The sequence below is a fragment of the Neoarius graeffei genome, chromosome 21, assembly GCF_027579695.1.
Source record: "Neoarius graeffei isolate fNeoGra1 chromosome 21, fNeoGra1.pri, whole genome shotgun sequence".
Lineage (NCBI taxonomy): Eukaryota > Metazoa > Chordata > Actinopteri > Siluriformes > Ariidae > Neoarius > Neoarius graeffei.
Window position 1 is genome coordinate 12,308,350 of NC_083589.1, and position 17,398 is coordinate 12,325,747.

The 17,398-nt window shown below is 41.2% G+C and overlaps 1 protein-coding gene across 1 annotated transcript in view; it reads left to right on the forward strand.

The window, feature by feature from the left end:
* snd1 (staphylococcal nuclease and tudor domain containing 1) overlaps positions 1-17,398 on the forward strand; it is a 193,415-nt gene that overhangs the window by 93,930 nt on the left and 82,087 nt on the right. Inside the window, exon 15 of the mRNA XM_060903884.1 lies at positions 16,844-16,985. Within this exon, the coding sequence (XP_060759867.1) occupies positions 16,844-16,985 (142 nt within the window). The remainder of the gene's footprint in view (positions 1-16,843; positions 16,986-17,398) is intronic.

Here is a 17,398-nt window from a genome sequence, read left to right on the forward strand (position 1 = left end):
TCATGGGCATGTTTTTACTGATCAAATTCACCGATATTTCATGATGATCTCGTCGAAACCTACTTCGTTCCTTACTCTTTCGTTTGACAGTCACCATTTTGTATCTAAACGCGCGTTTGAGAAGTCACGTGAGGTATCGATAATAGTGATCACTTTCACCGGTGTCCACCATTATCGATACCCTGTGGAATTAAGTGACTTTTACAACTGTTATGGATCGATCTTTGTAGAGCAGAATTAAATTCCTAGCATATAAAAAAAAATTACATGCTTGAAATATTCAGATTTTTCTATTCCATTCAGAATGTTTTTTTTTTTTTCAGTTTGTTGTAAATATCTACCACATATTACAATATCAGTAGACATTTTATATTTTGGTTCGAGGAATGAGATGTGACCGTTGACGTGGATTTTCATGTGGTTACAATGTCAATTTCCTGCTGATATTTATTGGTAAACTAGAAATGAATACAAAAACAACAAATAATGATTAACAAAATGCGATCTACGAAAATACTGAAAGTGCATATCACGGGTAAATTCAGGAGCAAGATCAGTGTAATTCTCCTATTTTATATTAAACTTTGGTCAAATATCTGTTGCATTTTGTGCAATTTTTTTTTTTTTACCTTGTGCAATACCAGAAAAATTCAGTTGAAATCAAGCCATTTGAGGTGAATTGGTCCACCTCTGAAAAAACTTGGCATTTGGATTTCCTGGCAAACACTGATTTTCGTGACGTCGCGTGCGGGACGCCTCCTTCTGAATCCTACGTCAGCGCTGGCTTGTTTATGAGAAAACGACCTGGTGGTTTTCTGCACATTTCTTCAACGTTATCACGTAATTATTAAAATGGTTAACAGATGTATCGTAGGAGGGTGTAGCAACACCAATCTTGATGGGATTAGTACTCATCGTTTCCCAAAAGACCGGACAATGAGAGAGAAATGGGAGCGCTTGGTCTACACAGGCTGTGCACTGAAACCGTGCAAAGCTCGCGCAGCCTGCTGGCGCTTCCGCAGGTAACGTCACGAATCTGGCTCCAGACTCCCTTGGGATTTTTCCAGACGCGTTTTGTTATTTTATTATTTTCTGCTGTAGACAGACGGCCTTGTGCAAAATTACCCTTCTGGATGAGTGTGTAAAGGGACATGCTTTCATCTAAAAACAAACACGAAATTGGTCCAGAATATGCACTTTAAAAGTGGAACAGAAAGATTTTCTGACGCAGGTTAAACATTTATCAGTTCCTTTGTTTACCAACATTAGAATTACTTCCTCATTTACGTAAACACCTACGTAACACACATGTAGATATTTTGTACTAAATAGAAGTCTGCGTAAAACAAATTTTAAATAAAAAATGTTTTGTTAACTTCATACCGAATATTTTATTTATTTATTTTTTAATATAATTAATCATCTGGGTGTCAATAATTGTGGAACGGTGTCGATAACTGTGTACAAAGGTGTCAGTAATTGTGGAACGGTGTCACATGATCTGATATGCGAAGTAATCAGGAATCAACTCTTGTCCCCCCCCCCCCGTGGAAGTTTGAGTAATTATTAATGCACAGTTTACATACTGAAAGGTCTTTTCGACTTTTGCAACAGCCAAAAGATCGTTAAGGTGTCGATAATTGTCGCCCTAGTTTACTCAAGTTCATATAAATGATAAACCACGTTCTCAAAATACAAAACCGAGTACTATTAGCTCATACAACAAAACCGGTGCATCTAGAAAGATCTTCTTGGAGATCCTTGCTGGATTGTTCTTTTGCAAGACCTTTGAGACCGTCCAGGCCGTCTTACAGCCGGAACCAGTCCAATTCTTCAGGTCCAGCTTTTTACTTTATTTTTCATTTTTTTGGGGGGGAAAAGTCCAAGTTCTCAGCTGGTGACATCGTTTACTGCCCATATGATCGAGTATTCACATGTGTGTATGCAGTGGTCCTGCAGGAACCCAAGGCATATAGGAGGCCCTCTCTCCCAGGCTGTGTGCGTGTGTAAGGTACCCCGAAACACATCTGGTTATAATGAACTCGTTTCATACCAAAGGGAGGGAGAGCGCAAAAACAGCCAACTACATCTCACATTAACAATTAACTTTATATTCTGTAATCCAGTAACAGGGTCGTGAAAAATCAGCAGAATTCCGCAGATTTGATCACAAAAATACCATTTTTGCAAAATAAATAAATAAATGTAGACGAGTGCATTGTTTGTTTACTGGATGGGGGGGATATATATATATATATATATATATATATATATATATATATATATAAAAAATATGGGTCCGTCTCAGAAACTGGTCTCTCATTTGGGACATTATGCTCAAAAAATAAATTTTCTAATTTTACTTTTTTTTTTTTGCATTTACCTAACACTCAATGTTTCTTTTGTCATGTTTAATAAGAATAAAGATAGCATCTTGCTTTATCTGGCCTCCACTGTGGAAAATTTTTTTGGATTACAATTCAAATGCTTTTGTAAAATTGATTTCCATATAAAATAATAATGAAGAATTAAAGCCCCTCCTTCACAGATGAGTGAAAATATTGAATAAATTTCCTCTTTTTGATTGCTTGGGTTAAAAACGCCAAGTTATGATGACTGAATTGATTATTCACTTAAATATGAATAATATGATACATTTTGGGTATTTGATACGGCGAAATAGGAAACAATGGAAAAATCAAGAACACACCGGAAAGATGAGAATAACGGCGGTGGTAAAAGAACAGCAACTGTACCGGCTGAAGGTCGCGCGGGTCTCTGCTGCGGCGCGCGAGCAACGGGACATCACTACCGCACCGGATGGAGCACGAGGCGGGGGCGGGGCAAAATGACTGGCCGTAGATTCTATCAAAAGTTCAATCTAAATTGACCATGGTTGCAAAATATATTCGCCAAAAATACGCAAACACTACGAAATATGAAAGTAAGAAGAAAAAGAAACATTCTATTGCCTTATACTGCAAGACTAAAGCAAAATAAAACTGTCAAAACTCACCTTTTCAGTGATAACGTCCGAACAGATCACCCGCGTAACAGAAAGACCGCAAATGGAAGCACGATCAACTTCTAACTGCTGGAGTGGAAAATTCCATTCTACACATGCAAATTGTTAATGTGTGTCCTTCCCCGCACACAAATAACACGCTACAGTAAAAAATAGACCACAACTCATTTTATAGCTCAGAAATTCATACAAGACCAGCTACCATCGTAACATATTCTGTAAGAAACGTATTCTATACCTAACTTTCAGCTTTCGTTTTAAAAACAAAATCGCAGATTTATAACTACATTTTTATACGGCGTAGTGATTTTAAGTTACTACTTTTGGTGAGGTAGTGACCTCGACCCTGAGGTTTTCCGTTTAGATCAAAACACACGATCTAATTTTGGGTTTGCGGAAAATGGCGTTATGAAGGTGATCAAATATTTTGCATGATGTTTTATTACGGTTATGATTATTCTGTGAGCGCACCGATCCTTAGGTGTATAAAGTTGCAACTTAAAATACAATTAGTGATAACTGTAGACTTTTCAGTGAACTACAACCTTTTTAAGGGAATGCGATGTCGTCAACCATTTATCATGTCCCAGATCAAGCCGCCATTTTTCCACAAGTTTGCAGAATTTTTGCCAAATTCTGAATATTCACATCAAAGTTTTAGTTTTATCTGTATTATTTCTTTCATCGTTTTATTTCAAATTAAAACCAACATCGCCATTCAAAACTGTATAGTTTATTGACTGAGTATATTTAGTGGGGTACCCCCACAGTACCCAGTTTCTGAGACAGACCCAGATTTCTTTCTTATCATTTTCGGTTTACTCTTTTCAAACACGTGTTGACAATATAGCGTGCGATTAAATGGTGATGCCAGATTTTTTCGGTACGTCTGTGACATCGTACGGAGGGAGGATGGCGATTAATGACGACGTGAAAAAAGTAGACCAGGAAAACGGTATCAAGAATCCGTTGAATTGGCAGCGGCTGGAATTTCAAGCCGGAAACAAATATCTTTATGAACACATCCGAAAGATCAAGGAACCAGGCGAGGCGTACTGCACGCTATACCATCAGGATGTAAAATACGGATCGGTGCAGGGAAAGAAGCACGCAAAAGCGGTGAAATTAAAGCTGTCAAATTACAGATTAGCAGGTATTTATCTATCTTGTTTTCAGATTTGTCTGTTGATCATGCATGATACTTCTTACGAAATGTTTATTAGCGTTTATAACTCTTATTTTTAATTTGCCATGCTGATCGTCGTGTAAATGCATTTAGCATGATAGCCTTAGCATGATCTCTCTCTCTCTCTCTCTCTCTCTCACTCACACACACACACACACACACACACACAGATATATCTAAGAAATAAAACGAGTCTTAAAGTGACCTTTTTAAAACAAACGTACGTTATTGATCTTTTTACTTGGTTTTATAAGCTTTCTAAATGGTTTTCCGATGGTTCTTGAAATGCCTGTCGGTATTTTTCAATCTTCATTTAATCCATGTAGCTAAACTGTTCTTAATTAACGTACATGTTGGTTTAGAAGCAAGAAATTTATTTCAAGTCACGTTCTTTTTTTTTTTCAATATTATGAAAAAATACTGATGGATAGTTTTAATGTCAAAACAAAGCTGTCTAAAAATCATTAAAATATGCACATTCTGGGCGCAGTCTTCTCTTTTTTCAGGAGATTCTAAGAATGTTGTACAACCCCAATTCCAAAAAAGTTGGGACAAAGTACAAATTGTAAATAAAAATGGAATGCAATGATGTGGAAGTTTCAAAATTCCATATTTTATTCAGAATAGAACATAGATGACATATCAAATGTTTAAACTGAGAAAATGTATCATTTAAAGAGAAAAATTAGGTGATTTTTAAATTTCATGACAACACCACATCTCAAAAAAGTTGGGACAAGGCCATGTTTACCACTGTGAGACATCCCCTTTTCTCTTTACAACAGTCTGTAAACGTCTGGGGACTGAGGAGACAAGTTGCTCAAGTTTAGGGAGAGGAATGTTAACCCATTCTTGTCTAATGTAGGATTCTAGTTGCTCAACTGTCTTAGGTCTTTTTTGTCGTATCTTCCGTTTTATGATGCGCCAAATGTTTTCTATGGGTGAAAGATCTGGACTGCAGGCTGGCCAGTTCAGTACCCGGACCCTTCTTCTACGCAGCCATGATGCTGTAATTGATGCAGTATGTGGTTTGGCATTGTCATGTTGGAAAATGCAAGGTCTTCCCTGAAAGAGACGTCGTCTGGATGGGAGCATATGTTGCTCTAGAACCTGGATATACCTTTCAGCATTGATGGTGTCTTTCCAGATGTGTAAGCTGCCCATGCCACACGCACTAATGCAACCCCATACCATCAGAGATGCAGGCTTCTGAACTGAGCGCTGATAACAACTTGGGTTGTCCTTCTCCTCTTTAGTCCGAATGACACGGCGTCCCTGATTTCCATAAAGAACTTCAAATTTTGATTCGTCTGACCACAGAACAGTTTTCCACTTTGCCACAGTCCATTTTAAATGAGCCTTGGCCCAGAGAAGACGTCTGCGCTTCTGGATCATGTTTAGATACGGCTTCTTCTTTGAACTATAGAGTTTTAGCTGGCAACGGCGGATGGCACGGTGAATTGTGTTCACAGATAATGTTCTCTGGAAATATTCCTGAGCCCATTTTGTGATTTCCAATCCAGAAGCATGCCTGTATGTGATGCAGTGCCGTCTAAGGGCCTGAAGATCACGGGCACCCAGTATGGTTTTCCGGCCTTGGCCCTTACGCACAGAGATTCTTCCAGATTCTCTGAATCTTTTGATGATATTATGCACTGTAGATGATGATATGTTCAAACTCTTTGCAATTTTACACTGTCGAACTCCTTTCTGATATTGCTCCACTATTTGTCGGCGCAGAATTAGGGGGATTGGTGATCCTCTTCCCATCTTTACTTCTGAGAGCCGCTGCCACTCCAAGATGCTCTTTTTATACCCAGTCATGTTAATGACCTATTGCCAATTGACCTAATGAGTTGCAATTTGGTCCTCCAGCTGTTCCTTTTTTGTACCTTTAACTTTTCCAGCCTCTTATTGCCCCTGGCCCAACTTTTTTGAGATGTGTTGCTGTCATGAAATTTCAAATGAGCCAATATTTGGCATGAAATTTCAAAATGTCTCACTTTCGACATTTGATATGTTGTCTATGTTCTATTGTGAATACAATATCAGTTTTTGAGATTTGTAAATTATTCCATTCCGTTTTTATTTACAATTTGTACTTTGTCCCAACTTTTTTGGAATCGGGGTTGTATTTGATGCAAGATTTACTTGGTTTCTGGGGCCACGTGGACTCCATACCCTCAGCTTTTCCTCGGATTTTACTTTTTCCATTTCGCAGCCCTGAGTAATCATTTAAAGGAATAGAAAATGCAAAGTAAATACATGCATGGTTTGGTAGCTGGTAATATCGAGAGCCCGTAAGAAAGTTTTTCAGGCATGTTTGACCATTTATAAGAAAGTTTTTGTATCGCTGCTCTAATGCCACCAGGAGGCTGCCATGTTGCCTGTTGGAAGAGTGATGCATGATGTCATTTGGGCGCAAGGCTGATTTTTCACTATACATCTGAAATAGTGTATTAATAAGCTGCAACCCTGACTTATGGACAAATCTGAACTCTTCACCTGTAAAACGAAGCTGAAACTATGTGTTATACGGCTCATTAGCACGCTTAGTATGCTCTCGACTCATTCATGAAAAACTTCATCAAGACATCCCCAGGCTAGCCTACCGTAATTACCGTAGTAGACAGTCCAACCCCCGCGGCAATGCAGAAAAAGGGTGAACAAACACTGCTTTACTATACAGGATTCATGTGAATATTACAGGAAGATGCACTTGTACAAAAAAGGCAGAAATATTGCCAGAAACACCCGAGCTGCTGGTATGGTATGGATTTATTGGGTAAAATTCATACATGTTAAAAGATACCGAGGACAGCACAGCATAGAAAATACACTTATTTCCAATGTGGTCCTCTTGATGACTGTAGGAAACAATAAAATATAAGAGACAATAATAAATTCACAATTTTATAAACAGTGATAAGTTATAAGCAAAAAATATATGCTGACTGTAATTATCACAGAGTACAAGTAGATTACAGAAACAGCACCAAAATGATTAAAAATGAGTTATATGCACATCATAAAACTGGGTTTGGAATTTACTCCTCCATGAAAACTGTTTCACCTGTTTCTTAAAATGATCACGTTTGACTCGACTGCAGTGATGGAGGTCGGCTATTCCACAAACAAATTCCTGCAAACCTAAAAGAACTCCGAACGGTTTCCGTAAAGCGTGACGTCACTGACATGACACGGCCGTATTCGACAAAATGGACCATAGCGCCAGCGACATTTCTTCACTGATTGCCTCGAGTATTTCGGACAATGACACGAATAACGATGATCATGATGATTAACAAGCATTACCACGTCAGTTAGTTGCACACAAGTGAACAATATTTATAGTTGTTTTAGTTAGTCATTACTGAGGCTTTTCTGACGACACGAAATCAAAGCAAGACACCCAACAAACATCAAGCCGCATCAGCAATTATTACGTTTATGCCCAAAGGAACTCAAAATAACATATCACGCTTAATAAAAAAGTGTTTTCTTACCCTTTGAACTTCTCTTTTGCGGACTACTGACCGTGTCGTCTTGTCCGCTTTTTGGCCGAAGATTGTGGGAAGCGCATCTGGATTCAGCGCTGGCTTGTACGGTATTCCTAATGCCGTAATGCATTGGAGTGAAACAATTCTCTTCAAAATGCTCCGAGCACACGAGCTGCGAAAAGCAGTGTTTGTTTACCCTCTGTCTGTGTTGCCGCGGGGGTTGGACTGTCTACTACGGTAATTACGGTAGGCTAGCCTGGTGACGTCTGGATGAGGAAGTTTTTCATGAATGAGTCGAGAGCATGCTAAGCGTGCTAACGAGTGCTTATGCTTTCAGGAACGTGTAAAAACTCACGCACTTGCCTCTTGGACAGATTTAGGTAAGTCAGATTGTATGCAGATCTGTTTGTAGGATCACGTGGCTATTTTATTTAATATTGCTGTCCTCTCCATCGCAGGCGTGCATTTTGCACCATCACATACAGGAACACAAAAAACATGGTTACAGCTGATTTATTTGACACACTACATCCTATTCTGACCATTAAATCATTAAACTCATCCCCTGAGGAGTCATGCTCTACAACTCTCACCTTGCTGACTCTCTCAATCACCTTGCCCCCCTGAAGACGCGTACTGTCTCTTTCTTTCACTCTGCTCCGTGGATCACACCTGAGCTTCGTAAAATGAAGGCTGCTGGTCGGCAGCTGGAGAGACTTGGTCGTAAAACTGGCCTGACAGTTCATGCGCTGGCATACAGTGACCATGTCTCTGCCTACAAAGAGTCTCTAATTGATGCCAAGACCAGCTATTATACCACCATCATTACCAGAGGCCAAGGAAACCCTAGAGCCCTTTTTTCTACTGTAAACAAACTTCTCTTGCCTGCTAAAAACTTTCCTCTTACTCCTTCCACTGATCTTTGTTGTAAATTTCTTGAATTTTTTCAAAACAAAATTAGCTCTATATACATCATCATCTGTCATCCAGCGAGCCGGTGACTTGATAAGATATCCTATCCCAGACCCGCCGGTCGAGCATAGCTGCTCGGAGTTGATCTTCCTTCAACCCCGTCTCTCGCTCGAGGACCGTTTTCAGAGTGGTACGTGGTCGACCGACTTTGCGCTTCGCCTCAGGCTCCCACAAGAGAACTTGTGCGGCAGGTTGATCGTGACGAAACACATGGCCGGACAATGCCAGACGGCGTTTGGCGATTATGGTCGAGAGGCATGGTAGGGAACCGTACAGGCGGTCGTTTGTCCAATGGTCCTGCCAGCTGACGTTGAACACTCTGCGGAGCATGCGGGTGTACGTGCCATCCAAGGATTGCTCTTGTGCTCTCGTTAGAGACCAAGACTCGGATCCATAGAGAAGAATGAATTCGACTGAGGCCTTGAACACTCTGACCTTTGTGTCTCTAGACAGCGGGGCAGCCCACACCTTGATTAGAGAATTTAGGGCGCCCCACGCTTTGGCCTTTCTGGAGTTGATGTCATGAGCAGTGTTCATCCAACTGCCAAGGTATTTGAAGTCGTCCATCTTCTCGATAGTAGAGTTGTCAAGCGCGTGCAAGGTCCCTGGAGGAGTAGTACCTTTCTGGTTGCCGATCGTCATCGTGGCATCCCAGACTGGTCTCCCCATACCAGCGGCATGCGATGCGGAATATAGGACCAACTTGTCAGCAAGTGGTCCCTCTATCTAGCCTCTCTCATGCCGAAGACCGTCCGCGTGGCTCTTAGCGTCGCCCCTAGTGTTGCAGAACGCGGCGGACCTATGGGAGTAAACCCAGACAGAAAATCCCTGGAGTATTTGCGTCACCCCGGTTTTTCACAGCAATTTGAAAACTTGATGATGATATCCAATACTTGCACCACGGTTCAAGCCCGTGCTCTAAGCTCTATATACAAGCAGATCAAATCCACTTCCATCACTCCCTCTAATGTCCCCTTTCCCTGTCCACCACCAGCTGGATCTTTCTCCGCTTTCTCATTAGTCGATGAGCAGTATGTCCTCGGCTTAGCATCTAAATCCAGGCCTACCACCTGTCTCCTCGACCCTATGCCCACCCCTTTGGTCAAGATTTGCCTGCCAGTTCTCTGCCCCCTGCTGGTCAAGATAATAAACTCGTCCCTTTCAACTGGATTAGTCCCTCAGGCTCTCAAAACAGCAGCCGTCACTCCTGTCTTGAAAAAACCTGGAGCAGCTATTGATGATTTTAAAAATTATCGCCCCATTTCCAATCTCCCCTTCATTGCAAAAGTCCTAGAGCGTATTGTTGCCAGTCAGCTCCAAGAGCATTTAGCCCAATACAATCTTTGGGAGAAGTTTCAGTCTGGGTTTAGGGCCATGCACAGCACCGAGACTGCCCTGGTCAAGGTTGTCAACGATTTGCTGTTAGCTGCTGACACTGGCCATGTCAGTATACTTGTTCTCCTCGACCTTACAGCAGCTTTTGACACTGTATGTCACAATCTTTTATTGAGCCGCTTAGAAACTCTGCTTGGCATCACTGGTTCTTCTTTAGCCTGGTTCAAATCTTATCTTACCATGAGAGAACAGTTTGTGTCAGTTGGAGGCTTTAGATCCCCTAAATCACCCCTCCTTCATGGTGTCCCTCAGGGCTCTGTCCTGGGACCCTTACTATTTGTAATATGCATCCTCCCTCTTGGCCACATAATACAGCATTATGGGCTCAACTTTCATTGTTATGCAGATGGAACCCAAATTTACATTCAGACCAAACCCTCTCACCCACTCCCTCCGTCCAATCTTGTCAACTGTCTAAATGCAGTCAACAGTTGGATGGTGCAGAACTTTAAATTAAATCAAGACAAAACAGAAGCCATCCTTATTTCCACCCCTTCTATCTTGAAAAAACTGGAGCACTCACAGCTATCTATTCCTGGTTATTTCACCTTCACTACTGCTGAAGTAAGAAATCTGGGTGTTATTCTGGACTCTACTCTCTCTTTTGACTCGCACATTAAAAAGATTACTAAAACAGCTTTCTTTCACCTGAAAAGTCTCTCCAAACTCCGTCCCTCTTTAACTTCATCTGCAGCTGAAATGCTTATACATGCTTTTATCACCTCAAGACTGGACTACTGCAATGCCCTACTCGATAGCATCCCAGCCAAGCGACTAAATAGGCTGCAATATGTCCAAAACTCAGCTGCTAGGGTGGGTACTCACACCAGGCCCTAGGATCATATTACTCCTATTCTCTACAACCTGCACTGGCTCCCAGTCAAATACCGCATCCAGTACAAAATTATCCTGCTTGTCTACAAATCCCTACATAACCTGGCCCCTCCCTATTTATCAAATCTCCTAACTCCATATCAGCTACTTCTAAATCTTCGCTTCACAGATGTCCACCTATTAGCAGTCCCTTACTCTTGGCTCTGCTCTATGGGTGACAGGGCTTTCAGTGTTAATGGCCCTAAGCTGTGGAATGCCCTGCCACTAGCCAATGCTCAACACTGTCCACTTTCAAAAAACAGCTAAAAATACATCTCTTTGGTGTCCCTCAGGGCTCTGTCCTGGGACCCTTACTATTTGTAATATTACATCCTCCCTCTTGGCCACATAATACAGCATTATGGGCTCAACTTTCTCTCTGATTTTTAATAACGTTATTATTATTATTGATTTCTCATGATATTATTGTTGTTCTTATCCTATTGTTTTGCTTTTTATTGTTTGTTTTTTTACTGTTCAGTGTCCTTGGGTACCTTGAAAGGCGCTTATAAATAAATTTTTTTATTATTATTATTATTGTCTAGCAAGGTTACAGTCCGCAGAACGAGGCCGTCACGGCAGCACTACTTGTACCGGGGATATAAATATGAAGAGTTCCCTCCCCTATTCAGTCACATCAGCTGTTCACTATTCCCTCGCTGTTTATCAGCGACATCAGTATTATCTTTCCCCCTCCACTTTTTTCTTAGAGAAATGGAATTCAGTTTTTTTTTTCATATAAACTTTTAATGAAATAATCTCCAGCCAGGGGCAGCTTCAAGTCTGACTCGCTATGCAGCGCTTCCGTGTCTTGCACCCAAATGACGTCAGGGCGCTGCCGGAAACGATCACGAGGATTTTTCTGATTGGTTAAAATGTTTTCAATGGTGGCCTCCGTGAAATCATCCATTCTGCATAGAAACTGACTTTCGGAGCCCGATCTCTCAGTTGTGTGAGCTCCTTATTTTCAGTTATTCACATGAATTGTTCGTTTATATCACAATCTCTCTTCAAAACTGTATTTTAAAAATGGGTTTCCTTTTCTTTTAAATTGCACAAAACCAAAGCAGCATCCTTTTGGATGAGACTTTGTGTTTGTGAAAACTCCGAGAGTGTGTCCTCTGACTGTAGGTTTATGATGGGACCAGTTTATTTCCCTTCACATTAATGGGATGAAATCAGCATAATTTAATAAACCTCATTAATAATCTCTGATGTACAGATGTTGTCCAGATGTGCCAGGGGCCAGTGCCACGCTGGCAGCGCTCTCTGACTGGGCTGTGCACCAGATGAAGATTAAATTTTGCTTGGCCCAGTGAAGTTGTTTAACTGCATAATGAGGAAAGATGGACTCTTCTCACGTCATGGAAACACATTCATTTAGTTTGATTGAAAAGGTTGTTGCTTTCTTCTAAACTTCACGTTTCTCTTCAGCGTCTGCTCACTTTCCGCCTGCCCCGCCCTGTCTGTCCTACATCGGTGTGTGTGTTTGAAGAAGCTGCTCGTGTTGTTCGTGATCTTCAGGCCTGTATTCTGTGCAGTGCTTTACACGAGCGCATTATTTGCTTTTGAGACGACCGTCTTTAGGAAGCCAGAATATTATCCAAGTGAAGTTAGAAGTTTACAGACGCTCATCATGGACGTGAATCTCATGCCATTACTGGGCTTTGAACTACTCTTTTTCTCTGGCAGAGCGATTGTACAACATGAATAAGAAACAAGAATTTGGTACACAAGCTGTAATTTATTCCGAGTTTTCTGAAGTCATCACAGGATCTAAATCATCTCTGAGCAGGTTTCACTTTGACCAGACGCTTTTGGTCACCATTGACAAGCTTTTGTCAGGATTGCGGTTGGATATTTGACCACGCTTCTTGGCAGAATTGGTAGACTCGTATTAAATTAGTGTGTTTCCAGGTACCGACCTGAGACGGGCCGTATATTTTTGTGAGGTTGAGGTCAGGACTTTAGGAAGGCTATTCCAAAAGCTAATGTTAGCCTGTTTTATCCATTCCACAACCTGGTCTGATGCGTTTGTGGTCGTTGTCCTGTTGGAACACACAACGGTGTCCAAGCTTCAACTGCCTAGCTGATGGGTTGAGGTTGTGCTGAAGAAGTCTGAGGTGGTCCTCCTCAGCCATTATTCCATCCATTTCGTTTAACAGTTGGTACAGGGTTCTTGGGGCTGAATACATCACCTTTACTTCTCCAAACATACCTCTGGTCTTTGTGGTCATCTGACCATAAAACTTTCCTCCAGAAGGCTTTTTCTTTGTCCATGTGGTCAGCTGCTAACTTTAGTCGAGCTTGTGTAGATTTTGGAGCAAGGACGGATGTAAAACTCACTCGACTGTAGACAGTGTTCCAGCAGCTTCCAGGTCTGTGCCCAGGTCATTCCTGGGCTGTTCCTGACCATCCGAACCAATTTCCTGTCAACTGAGGCGGACCGTTTGGGTCTTCTTCCAGCAGAGTGTTTACACCTTCCAGTACCTTGTGCTTACCTTGTACAGTTGTTTGAACCGACGATCTTGGAACCTGTAGTCGTTTAGAAACGGCTCCTTGAGACATTTTTGTGTGTAAATCTCTGATCCTCTTTGTCAGATCTGCACTGAGCTCCTGGGACTTTCCCATTGTACTCTTGTGTTGGTCAGTCCAGTGAGTGCTGCCAAATTGCTACTGTATCCTATACTTGTCCATGATGAGTGTATGTAAACTTCTGTACACACAGAGTTCAACATTAGCTGTTTTCAGCCATGCTTGCCTCTCGTATTAAAAAATCCAAAAATATATTTTTATATACATTATTTAAAAAAAAAAAAGTCCTTCCACCTCTTCGTTTTCTCTGTACAGTGAGTGTCACAGCTGTAGGATATTTCCAGCTGGAGTGGGTGGCTCTCTTTGGCCCAGGCTGTCTCGCAGGAAGCAGTTTCACTTAAATTAAGCTGGCATGCCCAGTCTTTCAGCAGCTGCGTACATCTCGATAAAACCACTCGCTGTCAGGATTGGGATGATGAGCAAGTAATAACTGAATTTATATCTTCCCTTTTCACACAAAGACTCAGTGCCATTACTTGGAGTAAACACATATTTCAGGTATATGTGACAGAGATTAGAAACAGTAACCACAAAGCTTGCTTTAATTGCAGTCATCGTATTTTATTTTATTATTTTTTTAAATTGTTCACGGAGTTTGATCAGTTCGTTAGACTGCGGGTATTAACGATACCACTTAAATGTTTATCTTTTATTTAATTCTCATCATTGTTAGCTGCAATTTGAAGTTTGCATCAAACTCGTATTTACATATTGGAGTATTGGGGTTTCTATTTCTGTATTTACACGACAGTGGGTTTTTTGTTTTTTTTTTTTGAGTTGTTGAACGGACAGTAGGCTTTGTATACCCTCAAATACAAGCATAAAACTGCTAATGCAGTCCACGTGATCATATTCGCTACTATTTCAAGTTTTGTCAATGACGCTTGCTGGGTAATTAATAATATTGAAATAGCACAACAACACAGCTGTCTATGAGCTGTCTGTAAGGCATGGCCATACCGAGGAAGCTTTGGTTGATAAAGTCTGGAGCAAATTCTCTCCTCTGCCTCCCACCCATGCTCTCCTCTCTGACCTCACTAAGGTTCACCAACCGAAGTTGGTGCTCAAGGTTAGCTGTTCACTGAACCACTGCTTTCCCTTCAGAAACGCATTATACCGAGAACAAACACAAATTCCTGATCATACGACCTGAGGTACGAAACATCCTGTGCGATATTCTTATTCTACTGGTTTACCTTTTGTCCGTCCATCCAAAACGCACTTTTTCTCAGCAACCACAAATCATAACCACTTGGTACCGAGCTTCAGCTTGGGGTTCTATACCATGTGTACCATTTACAGGTCTGTCCCACATCGACTTCCTGTTTACCGACTTAATGTATAGTGTGGATTTACAAAATTTTCGTAACACTTTTCTCAGCAACTACAAATCACGACTGCTTGATATTTGGTACCGAGCTTCAGTTTGGTGTTCTATACCGCGTATACCGTTTTCAGGTCTGTCCTGCATCGACTTCCTGTTTACCGACTGAATGTATTTATGAAACATATAGTGTGGATTTACACAATTTTCGTAACATTTTTCTCAGCAACTACAAATCACGGCTGATTGATCTTTGGTACCGAGCTTCAGCTTGGGGTTCTATACCGTGTAGACCGTTTTCGGGTCTGTCCCACATTGACTTCCTGTTTACCGACTGAATGTATTTACAAAACATATACCGTGGATTTACAAAATTTTCGTAACACTTTTCTCAGCAACTACAAATCACGACTGCTTGATCTTTGGTACCGAGCTTCAGCTTGGGGTTCTATACCATGTGTACCATTTACAGGTCTGTCCCACATCGACTTCCTGTTTACCGACTTGATGTATAGCGTGGATTTACACAATTTTCGTAACACTTTTCTCAGCAACTACAAATCACGACTGCTTGATATTTGGTACCGAGCTTCAGTTTGGTGTTCTATACCGCGTATACCGTTTTCAGGTGTGTCCTGCATCGACTTCCTGTTTACCGACTGAATGTATTTATGAAACATATAGCGTGGATTTACAAAATTTTCGTAACACTTTTCTCAGCAACTACAAATCACGACTGCTTGATCTTTGGTACCGAGCTTCAGCTTGGGGTTCTATACCATGTATACCGTTTTCAGGTCTGTCGCGCATCGACTTCCTTTTTACCGACTTAATGTATAGCGTGGATTTACAAAATCTTCGTAACACTTTTCTCAGCAACTACAAATCACGACTGCTTGATCTTTGGTACCGAGCTTCAGCTTGGGGTTCTATACCGCATATACCGTTTTCAGGTCCGTTGCACGTTGACTGAATGTATTTACAGAACATATAGGGTGAATTTACACAATTTTCACAACACTTTTCTCAGCAATTACAAATCACAACTGCTTGATCTTTGGTACCGAGCTTCAGCTTGGGGTTCTATACCGCGTATACCATTTACAGGTCTGTCCCACATCGACTTCCTGTTTACCACCTGAATGTATTTACAAAACACACAGTGTGGATTTGCAAAATTTTCGTAACACTTTTCTCAGCAACTACAAACCACAACTGCTTGATATTTGGTACTGAACTTCAGCTTGGGGTTCTATACTGCGTATACCGTTTTCAGGTCCGTCGCACATCGACTGAATGTATTTACAGAACATATAGGGTGAATTTACACAATTTTCACAACACTTTTCTCAGCCATTATAAATCACAACTGCTTGATCTTTGGTACCGAGCTTCAGCTTGGGGTTCTATACTGCGTATACCGTTTTCAGGTCTGTCGCACATCGACTTCCTGTTTACCGACTGAATGTATTTACGAAACCTATAGGGTGGATTTTGACACGATTTCAAAATGACAGTTGACCAGGAAGCTATTTGAAATCCCTAGGGAGAGACACTGCTCTTTACTTACTTGTTTCAGGGGTAATTATTTGTTGACGTCAACATTCATAATAAGAGTCCTTGCATTCTGATATGAGCGAGAGCGGCGGGGGGGACACGTAAGTGAGCACTAGCTCACAGTTGATCTTGTTTGCATCTAAATTGCTATTTTAGTCTTACCCTCTGAACTCATTAATATCTAGATTTCCCACCCTGAATTAGCCTGAAAGTGGCTCGGAGGGGTCCTTTTGTCGTAAGGAAATTTTTGCATGTATGTAGTATTATATGGGGAAAAATTCAGGCGTACTGTGAAGCAGCTTGGAGAGAGTCGTTGAAAGACTGTCCACAAGGTGCGGTTTACTCATTACTCCGAGGCAGTACACGGAGGCCTACAGGGTAGAAATGAACACAGCTTTTTGTGATTCTCTCCACAGGAGACCCAGAAAGCCAAGCAGTTCCTGCCATTCTTGCAGAGAGCTGGCCGCTCTGAGGCTGTGGTGGAGTACGTCTTCAGTGGCTCCAGGCTCAAGCTTTACATGCCCAAAGAGACGTGCCTCATCACCTTCCTGCTTGCTGGTAAGATTATACATGTACATTGTGTGTGTGTGTGTATACACATGCGTGGCATTCAGGAAGTACTTGGATCCCTTCACTCCTTCATTACTTTCTTATTCTTAAATGGTGTTTTTTTTTTTTGTTTTTTTTTTTAATATACAGTGCCTTGCAAAAGTATTCATCCCCGTTGGTGTTTGGCCTGTTTTGTCGCATTACAAGCTGGAATTAAAATGGATGTTTGGGGGGTTAGCACCATTTGATTTCCACAACATGCCTACCACTTTAAAGGTGCGCGTTTTTTTTTTTTTTATTGTGACACAAACAATAATTAAGATGAAAAAACAGAAATCTGGAGTGTGCATAGGTGTTCATCCCCCTCAAAGTCAATACTTTGTAGAGCCACCTTTTGCTACAATTACAGCTGCAAATATCTT